We start from the raw sequence: 22,664 nt of genomic DNA, 5'->3' as shown, positions 1-22,664 counted from the left end.
GCGCCACTCCAGGGGGTGCCCAGCCGGCCCACCTAGTGTTGCTAGGGTAAAAAGTATCTGACGAACGTGCACGCGGCGCGCGTACACCTACTAGAATGGATATGAGCAACACATCTCGAAGAACAACAGTTACAAAGGTGAGTAACCTTGTTTTGTCCTGAACCAGGAGGAAGCCAGAGGCAATTGAAGCCCCAGAGGCAGTAATGATAAAACATAAAGCCACTTGGATTGAAGTTTGAGAGGCTGCAGAGAGAGATGAAGAGGAACCGTGTAGTGCCTCTCTACGTAATAGATGCCAGAGGAGCTGGCCCTCTAAAACTTTACAAACCAGAGGGGCCTCCCCGACTCTACTTGAAATGTCTTGATTTGTAAGCCAATTTCATGTCTTTCTGGGGTTTGACTCATAATGTTTTGAACAAGTGGGGTTGGCAGCTACACTATTTTTTATGGTGCCAGTTGACTACACAAATCTACAATGTATATTTTAAAATGTAATTCAGGTGGAGTTGAGGAAAACATTTTTCCTTGTTTTAAGGCAGGTTCAGTACAGTAGAACCTCAAGAGTTATGAACACCTTGGGAATGAAGGTTGTTCGTAATTCTGAACAAAATGTTATGGTTGTTCTCCAAAAGTTTACAACTGAACATTGATTTAATACAGCTTTGAACCTCTACTATGTAGAAGGAAAATGCTGCTTTCCCTTTATTTTTTTAGTAGCTTATGTTTAATACAATACTGTATTTGCTTTTGTGTGTGTATATATCCTGCTACCTGACTGTGTACTTCCAGTTCAAAATGAGGTATGTGGTTGACTGGTCAGCTTGTAACTCTGGTGTTTGTAACTCTGAGGTTCCACTGTATTGTGCAGTGTTTTTTGTACCAGTTGTAAATCTTCTTTGCACCACCTACGACTGGGAAACTCCTGCCGTGGTGGTGTTTACTTCTTGGCATGGGTGGCTGCAGTGCATTTGTTGCCAGAAACAGACCTTTACTGGAAATTCTGTGTTCCAATATGAACAGGCTTCATGCTGAGGTTTTTAGTTATGTTTTCGGTAGAAGAATACATTGGGTCTATAAATCTGGGTGAGAGAGAGGGAGTTAAACATGCCCTTCTCTTGGGCCCTGATCCTGCATGGGAGTAATCTTGAAGGCAGCTAGTGCCACTGACTTCAATGAAGTTGTGCAGGTAAGGATTGCTCATGTGCTTTGCAGGGTCAGAGATGGGTTGCAGACACAGGACTTAGCTTCCTGGCAAATTAAACACTTAAAGAATCACACACATGTTACAGAAGGTAGCTGAAAAAGAGTGTTTATCACACTTTGTTGTGCATGCACTCTCTCTTCTGCATGTCTCTAGCCACTTGTGAAATGCTTATGCATATGAAAAAACAGAGGATCCCACAGTTTGTAAATGGCTGTCATCTGCCTTATTTGTTCAAGGCCAGAGTCTGCCCAGCCCATACCCGGTGATGCAGTGTGTAACGAGGCCCCAGCCCTGCACAAACACACTTGTGTGATCCATATAAAAGTCAGGCAGAACTGCAGCCCCTAGTAGGGTGGGGAGGGGGAGGCACAATGTGAGATCATGGCTTTTCTCTCTCCCTTCTCCTTCTGCCCCTCAAAATAAATGTGTGCGAGCTAGCAGAGCTGGCCAGCACCAGGCTACATGTCACAATCATGGTCTTACTGATGTTACAACCTAGCATTTTTGATGCTGCAGTCATTGGCATGGTGGTGACTTGTGCTGTGGCATCTCTGAATAACTCAGGTGGGAAACTCAGGCTTGTCACGTAGGAGGAAATCATTGACACATCACCCTGGTGGAAACTGGCAGGGATGGGAGGGGAAGTACAGAAATATAGATAGCACGAGAACCTCTCAATAGAGTTCTGGATACTGACAGCAGACTTTATCCAGAATGAATTGAGGGCTCCCCTTCTCCTCCCCCTCATGTGCCCCCTACCAACCTACTCACAACATGCAATCACAATATATCGAGAGTGACAGCAGCAGCAGCATTGTCTGCCAAATCTGTGGGAGTCCGGGATCTCGGCCTACCTATGTGATGACATATCCACATCCAAATGGCTCTGACCTTCTCCAGATCATTTCGGGCTTCTCGGAGCAGGGCTTTCACCAGTTCCTCTATGCTGTTCTTGACACTCACCTGTTTTTGTATGGGATAAGATTAGAGGGTTCAAGTGAGAAAATACTAGGAGGTAGGATGTCCCCCTTTTCTATCTTCCTGTTGAAGTCATAGAGGCCCCTCTATGACATTCCATTTGTTTTTGCAAGTCTGGCAGCGCCTCTGTTCATTTCTGCACAGCTCTCGCTGGGCAGTACCAGCACCTACTCTGTAGCAACTGCCCTTTGAGTTTGCTCATTCCCTAACTCCCTGGAAGATCTCTTGGTGAGAGACCCCAATGCTCATGAGACTAGTTCCTTGTAAAGGCAAAGCAGATTAGGATTATTGTGGACCAGACATGTTTAACCTTCATGGCAAAGCTCAATTTTTCATCACAGAGTAACCACCCTTAACAGCCATTCAAAGGACATTATTGATGCATCTATGCTTATCACCTCCTTCGCAAAGCATATTTTGCTTTTAGATCCATACACACAAAATCTTCATCAATGTCACCGTTTGTTGTAAGAGCCAATAGTCATATATCACCACTGGTATTCCCCATCCTCCCCTGCACACACTCTGATTTCTGTTGTCTCTTAACAAAGCAGCTATCAGATTCATAGAATATCAGGGTTGGAAGGGACCTCAGGAGGCCATCAGTCCAACCCCCTGCTCAAAGCAGGACCAATCCCCAACTAAATCATCCCAGCCAGGGCTTTGTCAAGCCTGACCTTAAAAACCTCTAAGGAAGGAGATTCCACCACCTCCCTAGGTAACCCATTCCAGTGCTTCCACAAGAAGTTTTCCTTAATATCCAACCTAAACCTCCCCTACTGCACTTGGAGACCATTACTCTTGTTCTGGCATCTGGTACCCACTCGAGAACAGTCTAGATCCAGCCTCTTTGAAAAACAGCTACCAAATCTCCCCTCATTCTTCTCTTCTGCAGACTAAATAAGCCCAGTTCCCTCAGCCTCGCCTCATAGGTCATGTGCTGCAGCCCTCTAATCATTTTTGTTGCCCTCTGCTGGACTCTTTCCAATTTTTCCACATCCTTCTTGTGGTGTGGGGCCCAAAAGTGGACACAGTACTCCAGATGAGGACTCACCAATGCCGAATAGAGGGGAATGATCACATCCCTCAATCTGCTGGCAATGCCCCTACTGATACAGCCCAACACACTGCTGATGACTCATCATTTCAGATGAGTCATCAGTGGAAATTTAAAGCTGTAAGTCCACATTGAGAGTGCTATTTTTGGTCGTACTTTTTCCTGAGTAGGCTATTCCACAGTTGAAAGGACCAGGCAAAGGTATTTTCATTGTAGTTTTTGGGCAGAAGTTCTGAAAGTCTAGGTCAGATGAAAGGACAACATCACTTCATTCCCCTATGGAGCACCTCGGTCTCCCAAGGAGTGAGCTCCTGAGTGGCTGAAGACAGTGTGGTCTTGTAGGAAGACTGAGTTAGATGAGACGTACCTTTGATGCATAGGCATCCAGTTTCTCAAACTGCTGCAGGTCTAATGTCATGGATTTCAGACTGGATTTGTCCCATGGATATGCTGGGAACAAACATGGAACAATCACTCCAGGAAGGAGAAGCTTTGTAACTGGCCAAACATCAGAGCAAGAGCAATCAGAAGAGTCTCCCACCCGCTGACTGACCTTGATGTGTGTGCATAGGATGACACTTGAATGGGACCCTCTCGTATTGTAGGTATCTGCTTTATCAGTTCCTCCCATCCAAGCCAGTCAGATCTGCACTGTGCATGGCTAAGCTGGGAGTTCCTTCTTTGCATATTTTGCACAACATAAACTGCACAGAAAAATCTGACAGTAAAAATAGGGTCTGATGTCCAATAGGTGCCCAAACTGATAACGCTAGAATATCAGGCCTGGAGGAGTCAAATAGTATTCATCAAGAGCTGACTTCTGATATCCATAGTCCTCAAGTAGTCTCAGTAAAATATATGGCACCATTTGCCTGATAAAGGCTCCGATCCTGCAAAGCACAGGAGTAATTTTACTCATGGAAGTAGTGCCAGTGAAATCAATGAGGTTACTGCTGTGAGTAAATTCACTGATACATATAAGCCTTTGCAGGATTGGGATTTAAGGTTCTACTCAGCAGGGGAAAGGGAATAAGAAATTAGCCCTAAATTTATGAATACTGTAATATATTCAAATGAATTATTCTAATATCTTCCCCCTTATTTCACCAAGTGAATGTTCCACACATCACTTACTCAATGGATAGCACCCCAAAATTCATTTGAATAGTGAACAAAAATCTTTTTTTTTTTTTTCCCCTGCAACCACCACTAAGCAGGCCATTCTAGCAAGTCAAAGCTACAAGAATCTTGCCCTCTGCGATGCTGGGATTAAGAGATTCTTCCAGATATTGCTTTATGGCTGTTAAATTGCAGGGAAGCAAGAGGGAAGGGGGAATAAAAAAGATAATTAGAGTTTAAATTTTTATTGTGTGAATTCTGAGTGCCAATAAATAGCAAGGGAACTGCTTAAAGTGTAAGGGTTGGTAACCTCAGCAACCCAGCTGTGGTGGCATGAAGAAAGACTAGATTATGTTACCAAATGGGTGTAGATCTGTTACTCTATATGTACTGCTTTGCCACTGGAAGTGAGGGTCATCTGTCAAGAGCAAGAACTGAACTGGTGACTTCAAGATCACAGAAGCATGAACCTTTACTGACTGAGCTGGAATACACAGCTCTTACAACCTGCCTGTATTAGTCTGATCAATCTTTATCTGTGGCCTAGGCACCACTAGAGGGGGACGGAGCACCACATTGAGCAGACATGAGTGGTTACATAGAGAGCACTTGTTAGCTCCCATCTGCAGGAGCACCATCAAAGGGGGGCAGGAATGACTGGTCCCCAGGCCATCCCAGTCAGGCAGGGTCTGCCAGAACAGGCTGCCTTCTGTGAGGTGATGTGTGAGTACAACCTCTCCTGCATTAGGAGATAGTTTCATCTGCTGCTAAAGTGCACGGTTCAGGTTCTAGCATCGACACTCCTAACGTTGGGACAGCTGCTATCTCAGACATTGGCTTGTTTGCTGCAACCTTTGACTCCTGCAAATGGAGGCCATAAGACCACCCTTCAGGATGGATGGCAGCAAGTAGAACACAGTGAGACGTCTTAGTGGACTAGTGTCTAGTCTGTTGTGGGGGCGGGGGTGGAGATTCTCTTTAGCTCTGGTTTAAGGCTAAGAAGTAAACTGGTTTCCTCATCCTTAGTGGAAAGTGTGCTCCCAAGCTGGATCTGGTTAATGGAAGCATCTCTGTTCTCAGAAGTCCTCAGCCCCCACTAGCCAATTACAGGAGCAGAAATCTCTGAGCCTGGATTCCTCAATATTCCCCCAGACTTAGTTCATTGTAATGGGAGAGCCAGCCAGTTAATTCAATCACAAGCAATGGCATCGTCTGTTACCTACTGGGCCAAATTTGCCTAAAACAGTGTGGGAGCACAAAGCATCTGTTTCTCTAACAGGCTTGTTTGTTTATCTAGCTTTTCACTGAAAAGGGGCTATTACAGTGACCTAAAGAGAGAAAGCAGATTTACACATTTGAAAGGTTCTTATTCTATTCAGCTCTGAAAATTACTTCTTGCCTTTTGGGAGCCAAATGGGTTTTTAAAATTGGTTATCAGTTTTCATCTTTGTCAGGTTATAGCTGCAAAGGCTCCCCACAGACACCAAATCCAAAATAACTCATGCAGTCCGACACTATTACCTTGGCAGTTAGAAATGTGTAGCAGGCCCATTTGCAAAGCAGACTTCTCAGTTATGTTGCATGTGGAGTCTGTCTAAAACACACATGACATTCACCGAACCATCCTGACTTCGAATCCCAGACAATACAGCATGCAAAGCAAAGTACAGTTAGAGAGACAGAAATGAAATCATTCATTTGCTGTCACTGTACTTCGATAGAGTTGTTTTTAGCCAGTTCCACATCATTTTTGTGAACAGTGTGAGTCCTATTTCTAAAACCGAATGTGTGTCCCATTGGGGGTGCTCACTGCAGTGTAGAAATTATGCTGTGCTAATCACAGAAAGCTACAATACAGCAGATAGTTACCATGCAGGTCTTTTTCACCAGGCAGGGGCACTCTGCCCTCTCCGTTCTCTTGAAAACCTAGAAGGTTGATAAAAGAGAGGTGAGATAAACAGTAGAGAAGTAGAAAAAGGTAGAGAAAGTTAGTGTGTCCATGTGGAATACATGGAGGGTTGAAAGACAGGCTTTTACTTTCTTGTCTTTAACCCGATGGTTCATATCACGTTGCATACAGCCCATGAGGGAGAGATGGAAGCAGCACAAGACAGAGATAAGTAGAGAGTGCTTCCTCTCCCACCAGTCTTGTGACCATGAAGGTACCAGATGTCTTCTATTGTAGGCTGAAGGCTGGGAACATTGTGCGAGCCAGACAAATGGCTTACTGTATGAAAGAAATTCAAGTGTGTGTTTCAGCGAGATCTTAGCTTGTGTTAATGCCTGCAGCACAATTATTAAATGATACTTTCCCAGAGTGAGCTACAGATCAGCTGGAGCATGTTTTAGGGGTGATTCAGCCACCAGAAGGTCACCAAATGTGAGATATCTGTAGTTCTGGAGGAGGCCTCACCCCCACAAAGAAAAGCATTTTGTTCTCACTACCAACTGCTCCTCTTGATACAAGACCTAAGAGCTGGCAGAGCACAACCAGCATCTGCCCAGCGAGGAGTCTGGGCACACGTCCACCTCTAAGTAGCACAGTCATAATCTGAACTCAGCTGCAGGCAGCCTCTCCAGTGCCCCAAGAAGGCAGGCCCCATAATGAGAGATGTTGGGCTAAACTTATGGCTGGAGCAACTCCACTGAAGCTGGACTAGTGTTTCCACTCACAAAATACGCTGTAACCAAGCAGCCTCACCTTTGTTATCCAGGCCTGTGAGACTTGGCAGCTTGCGGACTCCTGCAATAACCCCCAGACAGAATTAGTCAAGAGTTACCAGTGGAAGAAAACTCCACCAGCCATCCCAGCAACTTGTCCCTGTGCCTAAACACCTCTGTGAGCACCACAGGCTCCATCCCATTCCTATTAAAGCCCATGGAATGTCTTAATTTTCCCTCAGTTAGTTCAAGCCCCAGATGCACTGAGCATTTTCTCCTTTCTTCATGGAGGCTTTGTTGTTGTTGTTGCTGTGCTGGTGACACCCCCTCCATCCCCCACGTCTCCCGATATTTTCTTCCTCTCATCTAGTCATCCTAGTTTAGATTAATCCATTTTTAAGTATGAGGGATTTGAAAAGGGAACAATACACTTATAATATCTTTTTTTTTTAATTATTTTTTAAGTTATAAAGCAGCTGGTGGTTGGAAGCTTAAATGTGGCATGGAAGTAGTGGTTACTGAGGGGAACTGTCAATGGGTATTCCTGTAACCATTAGTTTGGATTCGACTCAGTTATGAACTTTGGAAAATCACACTTTGAGCAGTGTCACTTTTCCGTTACTTTCATCATTGACATGCACAGACAACAAGCTAACAGGTTTAACATTGTGGTAACCAAATGAGCCCCTCTACTCCCTGTTCTGTAGCGCAGCTGATATGCCATATCTTGGCTGGCCCAAATGTTTTAAAACAGTGATGTACCTTTCCCAAGGGAGAATTTCTTGAACAGCTGTGGGGTGGTATTTCTAGGATGTACCTCGACAGTCACATGAGTTCCTGCAAGGAACAAAGAGTCAGAAGTGGGCAAAGAATGAAAAGCAACTAGCAAGTGAAAACATATAAGACTGAAAATATCACAGATTACTCTTCCAAGTGCAAACCACATTCATTAATATTGTACCAATACTAAACTAACTCCTAGAGCCTCCACTTCTGCCTTTCTATGTTAACATCCCTCTTGTCCAACTTTCTCTCCCATGCCTGTTTCTTCTCTATTTGAAAACCAGAATGTCCTTACTGAGTTGGTGCCTCAGTGCAAACGATTTGTCCACGTGCCTACCATGAAGATATATTTGTTCTGTTATTTTTTAATGAAGTGAACAGGTTTGCAGCACTATGGACAGAAGAAGAAACAAAACAGTGAAATAAGCAAATAATAAATGATCCTATGCACTTCAGATTCCTGGTGTAACAGATATTAAAACATTCCCCAGCCTCTCTCCCCTTAACAATGAATTGGAAACTGAGTCAGAATTCTAGGAGCACATATCTTGGTTTAAAGATGGCGTTGTGTGTTTGACTTGATACTGCACAACATTTCGATTAAAAAACTAGAATTATATAAAAATAACATTTGCAGTGTTTTTGTAGCCATGCTGGTCCCAGGATATTAGAAAGACAAAGTGGGTGAGGGAATATCTTTTATTGGACTGTCTTCTGGTGGTGAAAGAGACAAACTTTTGAGCTACACAGAGCTCTTCTTCGGGATTAAATGGATTAAAAACTGGCTAACTAAGGACTCAAAATGTAGTTGTAAAAGGAGAATCATCATCAAGTGGGTGGGTTTCCAGTAGGGTCTCACAGGGATTAGGTTGTGGCCCTACTCTGTTTTACATTTTCATCAATGGCCTGGAAGAAAATATTAAAATCTTCACTGATAACATTTGCAGATGGCACAAAAATTGGGGGAGTGGTAAATAATGAAGAGGGCAGGTAACTGATTTAGAGCAATCTGGAACGCTTGGTAAACTGGGCGCAAGCTAACAATATATGTTTCCGTACAGCTAAATGCAAAAGTATAAATCTAGGAAAAAAGAACGGAGGCCATACTTACAGGGTGGGTGACTCTGTCTGGGAAGCAGTGACTGAAAAGGATATGAGCCACCGATATGAGACTATGGCCAAAAAAGTTAATGCAATCTTGGGATGCATAAACGGGAATCTTGAGTGGGAGCGGAGAGCTGATTTTACATTTGTATTTCGCACTGGCGTGACTGCTGCTGAAATATTGTGCCCAGTTCTGGTGCCTACTATTCCAGAATGATATTGATAAACTGGAGAGGGTTCAGAGAAGAGCCATGAGAATGATTAAAGAAGTAGAAAACATGCCTTACAGTGATAGACTCAAGGAGCTCAATCTATTTAGCTTACCAAAGAGAAGATTTAGGGGTAACTGGATCATCCTCTGTAAGTAGCTACATGGTGAACAAATATTTTAATAATGGAATCTTCTATCTAGCAGAGAAAGGTCTAAGGTGATCCAACAGATGGAAGTTGAAGCTAGATAAATTCAGACTGGAAATATGGTGTAAATTTTTAACGATGAGAGTAATTAACCATTGGAACAATTTACCAAGGTCATGGTGGCCTGTCCATCACTGCCAATTTTTATATCAAGATTGGATGTTTTTCTAAAAGCTCTGTTCTGGGAATTATTTGGGGGAAGTTCTCTGGCCTGTGCTGTACAGGTCAGACTAGATGATCACAATGGTCCCCTCTGGCCTTGGGATCTATGAAGATCAATAATGGTACAATAATGACCTTGCAGGAAAGCATTTATCTGCAACCTAGGCATTATGCCGTACTGATCATGCAGTACTGTGACCTCAGGGCTCAACACTCAAGATTTAGGCCAGAGTTACATTATAAACATTACTGACATAGCTTATTTTGTCTGTTAGGCATGTGAAGAGGTGTGGCAACAAAAGCCCATAGTGTAGACAGCTGTACTTTTGCTGGTATAGCTTATTTTTTCGGAAGATAGCATGTGCTGGAATGAGTTCTACCAACAAAGCTGCCCTTGGTTGGTCTGAGCGCTGTCCTCACTAGGAGTGTTGTGCTGGCATAGTTATACTAGAAATGCTTATTTGCAAAAATAACCCACTTTGGAAAACAAAAAAAAAGTCGATACAAAATTTCCACAGAAAGTTTTAAAAAGCAAAAAATCAGTTTTGAAAACCAATTGAATGAAAGTCTCTGAAGTTTGTGATTTATTATCATTATTATTATTTATTTTATGTATTATTTATTAACTTCTTCGTCGCTAATCAAGACCCACTTTTTGAAGGACCAAGAAGGCTTTAAATATCAATTTTAGTATAGAACAGATGTACAGGATGAATCAAACCCAAGACGGCCCCATTATAAAATGTAAAGAAATAATTTGAACCAACGGACAAACTCTTGTTACTTTTTCTTGTTCTCTTAATGTCTGCTCTACACTAGGAGGGTTTTGCTGGTGGAGTTATGCCACTACAGTTCTGCCAACAAAAGCCTCTAGTGGGGATGCAGTTAAAGTGGTATGAAAGGGCTTATACCAGTATAGCTTATAGCTTTAGCCATATTGGTATAAGTGCAGTTATGTCAATAAAAAGCCATCTACACCAGCTTAGCTATGTCAGGCTAAAAAAAAAAGCACACTCTTAACCAACAGCAATACTGGTAAAACTTTTAATTGTAGACCAGGCTCAAGATTCTTGAAAGAATTGTCTAGTGACTCTTCAAATTCTTCATCTTTTGCAGTCTGACTATAAAAAATTCTCACATGTGTCTCTTGCTGTGGTGATGTTCTGGGCAAGTTTTCTCTCATACGAGCATAAATAAGAGATGAATGCTGCATTGCTACAGAAAATCAGTGTTCACTGGGTCACCACCTACCTTCGTTGGTGTAGGAAGTAATGACTGGTACCTGCTCGTCAGGCTGCATCTGAACTGGCTGGCCTGTTTATATGAAGAAAACATCCCCGTGACTAGAATAAAATGGAATTTTCTCATCCTACAGCAATGGGCACCAACTGCAGAACCAGGCTAAATCTATAAATGTGGCGCACCAATGAGCTAAATGGCACTGAGATTCCATTCTATAGCTTTTATAGCTTGTAAGGCAAATTGATACAGCAGAGCTCAATATTCTATGTGCTGTGTGAACCAATTCCTGGGCTTCAAATGCAAGTAGAGTGAACAAGAGAGTGGTAGTTGGGAATAGTCCACGCAATTCAGGCATTGGGAGCAAGACCCTGGCTGAGGAAGTAGGGAAGGAAGGAGAACTCTCTGGAGAGGCATGACTGGCTTCAACTGAATTCTGTTTTATTGAAATGTATCATTCAGGGGTGGCTCCAGCCACCAGCATGCCAAGCGTGTGCCTGGGGCAGCAAGCCACGGGGGGCGCTCTGCCGGTCATTGCGAGGACGACAGGGAGGTTACCTTCAGCGGAATGCCTGCGGAGCGTCCGCTGGTCCCATGGCTTCAGCGGACCTCCCGCAGGCATGCCGCTGAATCCGCGGGACCGGGGACCTCCTGCAGGCAAGCCCCCAAAAGCAGCCTGCCTGCTGTGCTTGGGGTGGCAAAATACCTAGAGCCACCTCTGATCACACTTGCATAAATAGTCTAGTTCAGTGTTTCTCAACATTTTCAGATTGACAACCTCATATTTGAAGTAAAAAATTTGCACTCCCCTCTTACATTTACTATATGAGTAAAACACGTATCAATAATTAGTATGTGTGTGTTTCAGTAGGCTGACAGAGAATACATGACCTTGAAATGGAAGAGGTGCACAGGGAGTGGGAGTGAGATTTTCTTTGCTTCAGACTGTAATAAAGTTTTGAATGTCTTGTGACCCCCTGATTGCCTTTCATGAGCTCTCCAGGGGCCACACCCTGTCTCTTGAAAAACACTAGTCTCGTGGTAAGGACCTGGACTGGGTGTCAGGAGACCTGCATTCTGTTCCCAGCTGCATAACCTTGAGTAACCTCCTCTCTTTTTGTTCGTGTAGATTGTAAGTTCTGTGGGGCAGGGACTGTCTCTCACCATGTGTGTACAGCACTCAGCAGAATAGACCCTGATCTCAGTTGCAGCCCCTACGTGATGTGGTAATATACATGGTACTAAATAACATTAATCTATCCCACAGGGTTGCAATGACATTAAGGTAGCACAGTCAGCCAATGCCAGTTAACACTGAGCAATATCTCGCGTATGGCCTTGGACATTAGAACCTGATTCACCGAAGATGAAGATTGGCCATGACACTGGGGTTATCCCTTACTGTTTTTCAGAAAGTGTCATGGGATCTGTGTCCCAATAGCAGAAGGAACTTCACTTTAACAGCTCATCTGAAAGGCCAGATACTTTTCGTAATTCACAGCTGACATGGATCAGGTCTGTGACTTATGAGATTTTGATGCACTGTATGTGGCAGCAGTGTTGTTTTTTTTTAATGTGGTTCAATCTCAGTTAATGTCATACCGTTTGTAAATATTGCAGCAGCACCAGCTGCTCCATGGTGTCGAGTCCTCATAAAGACAGGAATGCGACTGATTAAAGTGAATTTATTAACCCCTTTGGTGCTGGTGCATTAAGAGCTGGCTATTCCTTTTGGCATCAGAAAGTCCTAATTATCCTCAAGAGGACTCCTCTTGTGTCCTGAAGGCAGGCTAGAGGAAAATGTATTGATACTCAGATTTGCATTGAACTACTAGAGGTACTTCAGTTAACTCTGTGTGATGGGTAATTCTGTCCCTTCTACTCCTGGTGAATTTCCTGATCTCCACTATGTAGCTGTCGTTGAAAACCCTCTCAAGCACAAAGGAAGAGCATGTTAAGGCTCTAAAGCTATTAATATTTATCTGTTTTTCTTATTTGTCACCTGTCTGTCTGATATGGTCAAAGACAATTACTGACAGTACCTTGCCACAAGATACTGCTTGCTTGCTTCCTGTCTATGGGCTGAATCTGCTCCCATTGATTGCAGTGGGAGCTGGATCAGAACTCACATTAAGCAATGCATCAGTAACATACAGGGTTTTTCATAGGGGTTATTAGTAGTTCTGTGGAAGAAAAACTCTGTTTCTTTCACTTGCCTTTCCTCAGTAGAGACCAAATTGTTTTCATACAGGCAAAAATGAGGTTGGTTGGTGGCCTGAGCTCATTCTCTAGGGGCTGCTTATGTTCCATAACAAATCCAGGGCACAGTTTTGTACAGCCTCTTGAGAGGCTTTGAGTGGGGCTAGTGGGAGGGGTTATAGGTCAGATAAGAAGTGGATTGGCTGAGCTATATGGAAGCTCAGGAGTAGGGCACAGATTGTTCCTCATGTCAAAAACAACAGCGCAGAGGACTGGAAAGTTTGGAAGGATCCTCCCATGCAATTTGCACCCAACTTTTCCATTAGTGGTTGAAGTGATGAGAGATTCACCTTCTCAACAGGGCAGGGTTTCCTGCCTCCATGCACCATGAACTCCATGGGTCCTGGGTAAGATAAGAGCTCTGTGCGACTGTTAATACTGCCTCAGGCTATGTTAGTTTTCAGGAGGACTCTTTATTGGTTATGATAATAGAATCAGAGAAATGTAGGGCTGGAGATGACCTCCAGAGCTTGCCTTGTCCATCCCCCATGCTGAGGCAGGGTTACGTATATGGTAACTATGATGCATGTATGCAATAGTGTGCCCAGTACCTAGCCATCTCAACATATTCCTGGTGCATACACACACACATCCTGACCTCCAGTGGCTCCTGCTGATAGCTAGAGATAGGAAGGTGGCATTCTTCCCCCCGCCCCCATTATGCATGAGCACAGGGAGACTCATGTCTGAATGAAGCCTCCCTGTGCACATCACTCAGACACAGTAGGGCCTGGAATGGAAAGGGCTGTGACAAGCACATTGTTAGTGTGCAGAGGCAGCCTGCAAAGCATCTCCACGCAGTCTGCCTGGCTCCAGCCAGCTCTACGATGCCCTCACTATCACTTGCCCTACGTTCTCACATACAAAATGAGAGGGCAGAGAAGACAACGTACCAGGAAGGCCATTCCCTCTGGGTTGCTGCGATCTGTCATTTCCATTTTCATCGCTTTGAAAACCTATATAATGACAAGCATGGGCATGAGAGTCAGACAATATCATTCACGGGTGCTGGGCAGTGTGTCTGCTACCAGCTGGTGGGAAGATCACATCAGGCCCAATCCTGTTCCCACTGAAGACAGAAATAAAATTTCTGTTGATTTAGCTGAGACAAGACCAACTCCATGATGAGGAGACATCACTCAGCTAGGCATTATTTACCCAAGAGGACTCACAGAAGAACTGTTGACCCATGAGAATGGAAAAAGTTTCTTTGAATATTTTTCTTGCTATTTCTGTTTTTGTCCTCCAGACTCAGACTCCTTTTCTGATTACTCCTGCAATCAAAGAGTAATTTATGACATCACAGTCAATTGCAATGAGAATGGTGAATATATCACATGTTTAAGATTATGGACTATATTCATCCCTGATGTAAATCCACTGACTTCAAGAGGATGTCTTTATTTTTCCCAGCCATGGCCTGTTTTAGTTCCCAAACTCTTCCTGATTACGCTGTGTGTTCATTTAAATGTTAGACAAATCCCCTCCCTAAGTAACATGTTGCAGGGCAATCCAAGGAGAATCTCTCACTGGAAAAGTTTGAAAATCATGATGGTTGAAAGTAAGTTCTAAAGCACTTGAGAGATCAGCAGCAGGGGAACACTACTGCTGATACTAACTAGCTCTTCATCCATAGACCCCAAAGTACTTTACAAAGGAGGTCAGTGTCATTATCCCTATTTTAGCGATTGGGGAAACTGAGTCATGGGTGATGAAGCAACTTGCCCAAGGTCACTTAGCAGGCCAGTGGCAGATCCAGGAATGGAATCTAGGTCTCCTGAGTTGCAGCTCCGAGCTGTATCTGTTAGGCAACACTGTCTTCTTAGAGGCTATGACATTGTTTATGAAGGAGAGATATACCACTAGAGTTGGTCAACGTTTTTGAATAGATATTTTCAATAAATAGAGATTTTCATTTGGATCGAAATTTTACAGTTTATCAACAAAAAAATGGAAATTGAAAACTGAAATAATTTTGGTGAAATGTTTTGACTTCAGTAAAAATGTACAGTTTTCAAAAACAAAAATTTTACCTAAATGAATTTTCAAAGTCCTGAAACTTTTCAGCTTCCTATGGCAAGTTTTCATTGATTTTTTTTTCATTTTTAGGGTTATTTGGAGAAATAAATCACACTCAATTTTTAAATAGCCCTCGAAAAATAAATTGGCATTTTCTACCAGGTCTACCCACTACCCAAATATTCCCTCTAGTAGTGCCATTAATCTAAATACAAGAGAGTTCACAGAAGGAAGTTATCCAGCTATTATTCTCTCATAGGGGTGAGCTAGTGCCAGGAGTAATTAGTTCCCGGACTTTCTAGCCTGAACAGTTGCTATCCATCCCTTCCCCCTCTGCCCTGCCACCTATCCACTGATCCCCGTTCCTCCATATAAAACTGCTTTCCATGCTCAGTCTCCCCTCCCCTCCTGTTTGTGTCCCCAGAGCTCCTGAGCCTTACACTTTGCCTGCCTACAATGGTTCAAGCCCAAATGGCTCGGAGAGCTGATTTTGCTGTAATTTTGCAGAGCGAATCCTTCTGGGGCATATCATTGCTGCTTGAGGTGGGCAGACAATTCAGGGGTAATTGTAGTTGCTGGAAAATGTTTTAGTCAAAAATGGCCCTTTTTAATAAAATGAAATGGTTTCATTTTTCAATACTTTCCATCTCCCCCCAACGAAAACTGAAAACATTTTCAGTTATTGTTTCAGGTTTCCTCACTTTTCAGTGAGGGACAAAAAGGGGGAAGAAAGAAGAAAGCAAACTGGGAACGCAATTTCAGAACCACACATTTTTTGGAAAATCGAGACTTTGCAGTAAAAAAAGCTGTACGGTTTTTAAAAATTTGATCTTTTTTGAAAACATTCAAATTAAAATGTTTTCAAAATTTCCAAGCTCATCTCACCCCCACCAGCTCTGTAGGAGAAGGCTGCAAAGCAGTTGGAGACATTGGTGCTGGTGTTGGCATGAAGTAGACAGAAATCAACTGTAGCTAAAGATTAGATTAGCCAGATCATCCACCTTTTCCTGTCTTTTCTTCAGTATCTACATAGCCCCAATCACCAGAGTCTGAAATACAGTTAAAAGAGGTTGGGATTAAACCAGATTGCAGCAATGGAGTGTTTGCTCTTTTCAGTTTTGCAGTGAGGGGAGGTTCTCTCTGTTGTCTGCAAATAGCCCATGATTTCCAGGGTTCCAAAAAGAGCATGGAAGATCCCCTGAAGGGATAGGAGATAGGCCAAGGGGATTGTCACAAACTGTAACTATAAATGGGTCATGGTGATATTCTTTGCAGACAAAGTATGCACACGCTCGCACGCGCACACACACACTAAAATAAGACCATGTTGCCCTATGCATCATTTGTGATAGTAATCAATTTGGGATTAAATAACTGAAGCACAGTCAGTTCAACCTGCTCACTGCTTTGCCTTTTAAATCTCATGCATTTTCCGAAACCCTTTGGCAGTGTCTCACACTATATAAAATGTTCCGTTGTAACAGGGCATGTGTAAACACGGTCCTTGGAATAACAGCCACATGCTGCTCCATGGGTGTGCCACACAGATGCTGCACCCTGAGTCACCTGCGTGTGTGGTATGCAACATGCAGAGGCTCTTCTTTGTTAAACAAGATCAATAAAACTAAGTTAAAACTGGAAGATTTTAGAGGGGAGTTTGCAGGTTTGGGTTTTCATTGCATGTCTTTAAATTACAGCGGCAAAAAAGAAAACCAAAAAACCTAGTGTTCTTTCCCGAGAGCTGATGGTTCACCTCTCCTACAACTCACTTGCAGCTTGGCTCTGCATGCATTGCAGCTGCAGCCTCCACTTGAACAACTGCAGATATTGCTTTACCTTGGCTGTGGTGCGAGGCACTGATTTCCGTCTGTCTGTCTGTCTGCACCCTTTGCACTGTCTTCCTCTTCTGAGGGCGAACTATGAGAAGCATCTCAATTGTTACTGGACTGGCGTCTTTTTTAAACTCCATGGTACCCATCAGAGCATTGCCACCGCTTCCTTCCTCAGACCTGCTGCTGCTGCTGCAGAACTGGCAGTGTTTATTTTCCACTCTTGGAAAGGCAAATGCTCCCCCTCACCCAAAATGAACTCTGAACACACACAACTAATGCGTGTCCGACCCTGCTCAAATGCACCATTACTGCCCTGCCAAAATCTACCCTAATGAATAGGTTACAAGTCACCTTTGAAAGGAAATCCCAGTGGGGATCCACTTCCTAAATCTGAGGAAGGAGCCACATTTCAGAGGGAGAGTTCTAGTTTCAAGACAAGCACTCCTCTCCCCCTTCCCCTCTCTCTGCCCTTTCAGATTTAAGCACTCATCTACCCTCAAATCCCCCTACCAGCACTGTTATGCTAGAGGGAATTCATTCTGCAACGCTTGCAGTTCTTTAAAAGGATGCCTCTCTCATTCTTCTCTGCCACACCCAAAGTGGAAACTGTAAAACACGGCTTAAAAAAAAAATCAATGGCTTAAAAATAAAAAATAACAAAAGGAGTGATGAGGAAGGCGTGCAGCTGTGAACAAAAGCCTGTGACTTTGTGTCCTGGGGTGAAGGTTGGTGTAAAGTGGGGTGTAACAGTCATTTTCAGGGGGAACAGCACTTCCAAAACTGATTAATAAATACCCCTAACAAATTAATAAATAACCCTAATAAATAAATAAACAGACGTCTGTCCTGAAAAAAACAGACCCTCCTTTAGAAGCAACAAATGGATCTTCCCACCAATTGGCATGAAGGACGTGATCTCTGAAATCTGTAGGTGCCAGAAAACGCCAGCAGCAAAAATCCTGCCTCTGCTGAAAGTCTCATACCCACAACCAGGGTAGGAGAGGGAGTACAGCGGTCTGGTTTAGTAATTAGCAGCAACCCTGTTTAGCTGGCCCCTACCATTTGTATAAGGTGCTGGATTAGTAAACCCTTTCTAATTTTATCTTGGGCCTCCATCCTGTCAGAGCTGCTAGCTGAGGGATGTTTGGCTGGTGGCCTCAGGGGAATTTTAACACCTGTGGTTTGACGGGCTCTCTCCGGCAGTTACACAATTTTGCACACTTGCAGTTCTCATTCATCATGCTGATGCCAGCCCGTGGTACTGACACAGGGGATAAAACTATGTCTAATGGTGTTTACTTTTTGGTGTCACCAGCTCTAATCACTATTGGAATTTTTGGCAAGTGGAGGTTTTTTCCCCTCCAGTGATTCTGGGATAAATTTGCTGCTCCTTAATCTATAGACAAGGAGCTAGTACTGTTGACTGGTGTTGGCAGAGTTCACACAGGTACACCTCCCACCCCCGATCTACAGCCCCTACTGTGACCTGCTGCCAAGGCACAGGTAGCCAACAGGCAGCCAACCTTCCCTGCAAACCCAGCGGGATGCCTCTGCTCAGCAGATCCAGAAATAGCATATGTGGCTCTGTGCATGCTGCCTCTGCCCAGCTTTGCCACTCCCCCCTTAGTAATCCACATGTACAATGTGCTCAATATTCCTGGGATGTTCTGATGCCCACACTCCCCTGCTCAATACTTCAGTTCCAATTTGGAGCCGTCCTGCTAACAGAGGAGCAGTCACAGGTCAGGGCAAGGGGTCTCACAGGAAGGACAGATGGTTTTAGGGCTATTGCTTTGTAACCCACTTCACACAGTATGGTATGTGGGTCTTTGCATACCCTGGTGTCTGGACCACATAAGTATGCTACTGTTTCCATCTAGGGGGAATCAGCTCTTTAGCTTAAGCAGCAGCAGCATGTGCCTTTAGATTCAGAGGTTCCTGCTGATGACCCATCCAGCGAGGCATTACGGTTGAAAGGAAGGAAAAGGAGGGCATGGGAGATTCAGAAAAGCACTCAAAATTCTGTGGGCTCAGGCAAACATAACCTCCAGGCCTTCGGGGGCTCACTCGTCTGTGTGTCAGGTCCCCTGAGTTAACGAAACTCTCCTGTGTCCATCATTCTAGCAGCTCTACTGTCCTCCTCTCAGCTGATGTCGCCACCTTGGAGCCCTTTTCTACTCTCTCCTCTGCCACCACATCTAGGCTGTCAATCCCGGTGTTTTTTTCCTGCACAACAACATCCCTACAAGTACCTTTTCTTCTCCATTTTGCTGTCTAGGACCAAGCCTTGGTCCTTTCTCCTCTAGACTTCTCCTCTCTGGTCTTCTTGAACATCACCATGTCCCCCTACTGCCCAGCCAAAATACTCCTGGTAACATCATCATCTTCCTCACCATCTACTATGCACATCTCACCCCCATTCTTGCGTCCCCTGGCTCTCCACATCAGATTGAAGCTCTTCATACTTGCCTTCTATACCGCACAAAACTTGGCTCCAGCCTATACTCCTCCCCAACAGCTCCCTTCACTCTGTCAGCATCTCAAGCCTCCTCACTCTCTCCCATTCTTATCTCCATGCTTTCTTCCACACTGCACCTTACGCTTGGACCTCCATATTCCAGTGACACAAACCTCTCCTCCTTCATATCCCTCCTACAAACACCCTTCTTCTGGCAATCCCATTAGACAGACCCCAGCAATTCAATGGGCAATGATTCATTAATAATTAGAGGGGAAACCCTTTGTGGTATCAGATTAAGGCTTTGTCTAGGTGAGAAAGTTGCACTGATTTAAACTAAGGTATGGGTTTAAACCGATCTAGTAAATCTGGTGCCCTGTGTGGCACCTATTTTGGTTACGGAGTTGCTTTTTTTCAGTATAGTTTAAGTTGATTGGGGACAGCTAACTTTCAATACAAATTTAAGTTAAACCCCATGCATCCTTCCTAAAAGCCTCCACCACCTGGTGTCCTAGTGCTTTTTGTTTTTCAGTTGCTGTTGTCTTCTTAGGGCTAGATTGCGAGAGTCAGACTCGGGTTTCAGAAGTGGGCACTGGAGTTGCACTGTCCTAAGGGGAGTTCTATACCCATCTATTTAGGTCCCTACAAGGCCCTCCTCACTGTAGTATGTAAGCACCTCCCATCTCTGGAAAAACAAGTGTTCTCTTTCTCCATTCCTTCCTTGCCAGCGGAATGGGGTTCAGGATTTTCTCATTTTAATGAATGAGTCTGTAGGAATGAGAACTCGATTATGGGGAAGCCTGGGAGAAGAGCTGTGTATTTGGCTCTGAGCATGGCGAGGTTAGTGGTAGTTTTTATTCCTTCAAGCAGTGAGTTTGATACACCTGGGCTGGCTGCTGTTGGCTTCCATTGTCACTAACCTCCTCCTATTAGCCGGCAGAATTATCACCACAGCGCCTCTCTGACATCTTGAGTAGGATACTCTAAATGTTTCCATCCAAAAGTATTTTCAACAGAAAATTTGGGTTTTGACTAAATGAATATATTCATGGGAAGTGTCTACATTCCTTGAAAATGGTCAAATTCAAATTTTCAGTTTTTAGACAAAAAAATGTTGGTTGTCAGGCTTGCCAGTGAAAAGATCCATGGAACCCTCCCCCCTCATTTTTGGACCAAGCCCTGTCATATAGGGCAGAGTCGCTTACCTCTCCTTGTGCATCCAGGCAGCTAAACATATTTGTGCCTCCCTGTCCATCTCCTTTACTTTGATGTGCATGCAGCACTGGGGCAGCAGCCCATGCTCAGTGGAACAACTTACCAAGAGATGTGTTGGCTTCTTCATCTCCTGGAATCTTTAAATCAGGATGGGAGGTCTGTCTAAAACAGATGTTCTGGCTCAGTCACCAGAGATGGGCTTGAGGTAGTAATCCCTGTGTGAAGTTCTCTGGCCTGTGTTATGCTGGAGGGCAGATTGGAAGATCATAATGGTTCCTTCTGGCTTCCTAATGTATGAGCATGTGGCAATTTAACTGAGTTAAGAACCACATCTTTTCCTTTTTCCATTAGTTTAAAGTGGCCCAGGACTGATTCCTGCCCCTTATCTTGGGCCACAGGCAGGTGTTATCTGGTGGCAGAAATTTCACACCTTGGGGAGGAGGAGGTTACTGCCAGGTTGATTTAAAAATAAAGCAACTCTTTGAAATTGATCAAGGGTTTGAAATGTTAGAATAAGTCTCAGGGAGATGGATTAGTGGCCAGAGTACAAGTGAGGCTGTACCATGAGAGAGAGAGAATATGTACATAGTGAGAATTATATTATTAAATCCTACTGAATATAATATAAAACTACAGACCAGAGTTTTTGAAGAAAATACAGACTAATCTGGGCCCTCTACAAGTCTTCTGGCTCTAGCAAATATGTGATGGCACTGGCATTATGCGTGGTGGGAAGATCCGTTCTGCCACAGATCTGAGACACTGATAAAAGACTGAAATCAGTGGGAGTTCAGTGCTGCCATGTTTTTGAAAATCCCACTAGGTGCCTATCTGAACCTTAAGGCATCTGAATACTTTTTAAAATTTGACCTTGATGACCTTGGGCCCCTCAGTTTTTGGGGGCCCACTGCGAGACACCTTAGAGGGGCTTGACTTTCAGAAAGTGCTGGTGTGCACCTGCCATCTGAAAAGTCAGACCCCAAAATCACAGCACCGGCAATCACTACTCACGTTTGGAAATCTAAGCTCTGGATCTTGAATTCCCCTCTAACTGCTGCATTCAGCAGCTCGTTCAAATTGCAGTAGCTGTCTGATTTTGAGCATTTAAAGCTTCCAAGTGTGTTCCCACAGCACTGAACATTCTGATGATACTGCAGTGTGCTGTAATGGAGTCCTTTGGCTTGCCTGTCCTTTCTTTCTCCCTCTAACTGAACTGCAACACACTGAATTTATTTCTCTTTCATAAGCTACCACTCCATGCATTGCCCAAATGCTCCATTCATTTTGCAGCTTCTGCTGTGTCAGCAGCTGTGCTTTATGATTTAAGACGCAGCAGAACTTTCCACTGAACTATAAACTCCTATATTCAGTTTCCTGGTATCCACACAACCAGGGATCTAATTGATGGCTGAGATATTACTGTGAAAAGCGATCAGGCCATATTTAGGTTGCAGAAAGACAATGAGGATTGTTCATTTACACTGAGCTAAATAAAATGTCCGAAACACCACAAATAAACACAGCGATGGGCACAGACTTTACCAAAATCGAACATAACATGACATTATACAAAGTGCTGGTAATGCCCTCAGCTGTCACCTCTAGGGACGTATAGTCAAGACTGAGAAGGTCTCAGGAAGGACAATAAAAATCGCTAGTGACAGGGACTCAGATCCTCAAAGTTATGAAGGTACCTAACTCACTGACTTCACTGTGGTGGTGTTTGATCTGCTAGGGCAAATCCTGTGTGTCTTGACAAAGGGAGAATTCAAAGTACAGCATCAGTAGAGGAACCTACCTGAGGCAAAGACCTGGGATATGGGGCATGTGATTTTTCTTTTAAAACACATCCCTTCTACCCGCCCCCCTTGTCATTTTTGTTGCTTTATGATAGATGTTATTTCTCCTCTTTGTGCAGGAGCAGCTGGTTACTTAGCCTGCAGGATGACTAGCACAGGGACAGCGGGTTCCCACATGAGGGATCTCTTTTCTCCAGAGCTCATACTCAGGTGGCTGCAACTCGAGACCTCTTTCTATAAAAGCAAGAGAGGGGTCTGTTGGCAGGACATTTGCCATGAACGGTTGTCAGTGTTTGGATTTTCTTCCCCCTTGTCTGCCAAAGAGCGGATTTGTTGACCTTCAGGACACTCCGCAAAG

At 43.9% G+C, this 22,664-nt stretch overlaps 1 protein-coding gene across 4 annotated transcripts in view; it reads right to left on the bottom strand.

The window, feature by feature from the left end:
• KY (kyphoscoliosis peptidase) overlaps window positions 1-22,664 on the bottom strand; it is a 78,644-nt gene that overhangs the window by 28,538 nt on the left and 27,442 nt on the right. Inside the window, exons 1-8 of one of the 4 annotated variants that reach the window (XM_032769810.1) lie at window positions 16,839-17,241; window positions 13,877-13,939; window positions 10,737-10,799; window positions 7,782-7,856; window positions 7,060-7,101; window positions 6,228-6,284; window positions 3,607-3,689; window positions 2,059-2,167 (exon numbers count right to left, since the gene is read on the bottom strand). In XM_032769810.1, the coding sequence (XP_032625701.1) occupies window positions 2,059-2,167; window positions 3,607-3,689; window positions 6,228-6,284; window positions 7,060-7,101; window positions 7,782-7,856; window positions 10,737-10,799; window positions 13,877-13,939; window positions 16,839-16,980 (634 nt within the window). In that variant the 5' untranslated portion in view covers window positions 16,981-17,241. Of the gene's footprint in view, window positions 1-2,058; window positions 2,168-3,606; window positions 3,690-6,227; window positions 6,285-7,059; window positions 7,102-7,781; window positions 7,857-10,736; window positions 10,800-13,876; window positions 13,940-16,838; window positions 17,242-22,664 lie in introns of those variants that run through there. The other 3 variants (XM_032769808.1, XM_032769812.1, XM_032769811.1) reach the window with 3 other exon arrangements.

The sequence above is a fragment of the Chelonoidis abingdonii genome, chromosome 8, assembly GCF_003597395.2.
Source record: "Chelonoidis abingdonii isolate Lonesome George chromosome 8, CheloAbing_2.0, whole genome shotgun sequence".
In the NCBI taxonomy this organism is placed as follows: Eukaryota; Metazoa; Chordata; order Testudines; family Testudinidae; genus Chelonoidis; species Chelonoidis abingdonii.
Note: the sequence above shows the minus strand (reverse complement) of the source record. Positions and strands in the feature narration are given on the sequence as shown.